This window comes from Nematolebias whitei, chromosome 23 (genome assembly GCF_014905685.2).
Source record: "Nematolebias whitei isolate Nwh7 chromosome 23, NemWhi1, whole genome shotgun sequence".
NCBI lineage: Eukaryota > Metazoa > Chordata > Actinopteri > Cyprinodontiformes > Rivulidae > Nematolebias > Nematolebias whitei.
This window is the reverse complement of record NC_056520.1, coordinates 12,663,298-12,663,970: the sequence shown is the minus strand read 5'-3', so window position 1 is coordinate 12,663,970 and position 673 is coordinate 12,663,298. Positions and strand designations below refer to the sequence as shown.

Sequence of the window (673 nt, the reverse complement as noted above, 5' to 3'; positions counted from 1 at the left end):
CCGAACATCTGACCCGGACCGGCCTTGTGAGCCTAAATAAAGCTGCGTGTGCAGCGCGTGTGCGACAGTTGTCAGTAATAATAACAAGAGGACGGAAAATAATATCTGCTCATGTCGCTTTAAAGTTTTAATGAGAGAACAGAAAATAAAAGTTTCATTTATTGCTGTGTTCTCCAAACTGTGGCTGCTTTTTCTTTATCATCGGCACACAAGCACACGCACAAACAAGCACACGCACACATGTCCCGGGTTAAATTACGAGCTGCACCTTTAAGAAGCTGTCATCAGGATTAGAATTACGCACGGCTGCACCGACTGAGCACCGGAGCGCTTTTACGCACACAGGAGGTTCTGCTCGGACACGGTTCTCCCCCTGCCGGGTTCTGACTCCACGCAGAGCGACATGGCCGAGCTGGGGAAAGGCGTCACCGCCGGGAAACTGGCCCTGAACGTCCAGAAGAGGCTCAGCAGGGCCCAGGAGAAGGTAGGAGGCTGAGCCAGAACCAGGACTCGGAGTCCTGCTCTGAAACTGGATCTCTTTAACTTTATCCTGACAAACAGCAGCAGTTCTCCAGTTTACAATGGTTCTGACACAGGTTCTCTAGATCATACTGGGTTTGAGACAAGGTTCTCCAGTTCATACTGGGTCTGTGGCAGGGTTCTCCAGTTTACA

General features: G+C 50.5%; 1 protein-coding gene across 3 annotated transcripts in view; it reads left to right on the top strand.

Moving 5' to 3' along the window:
- The first annotated feature begins 304 nt into the window (after positions 1–304).
- Positions 305–673, top strand: part of bin1b (bridging integrator 1b) — a 23,937-nt gene continuing 23,568 nt past the window's right edge. For all 3 annotated transcript variants that reach the window (XM_037696655.1, XM_037696654.1, XM_037696653.1), the window contains exon 1: positions 305–484. In XM_037696655.1, coding sequence (XP_037552583.1) covers positions 404–484 — 81 coding nt within the window. In that variant the 5' untranslated portion in view covers positions 305–403. The remainder of the gene's footprint in view (positions 485–673) is intronic.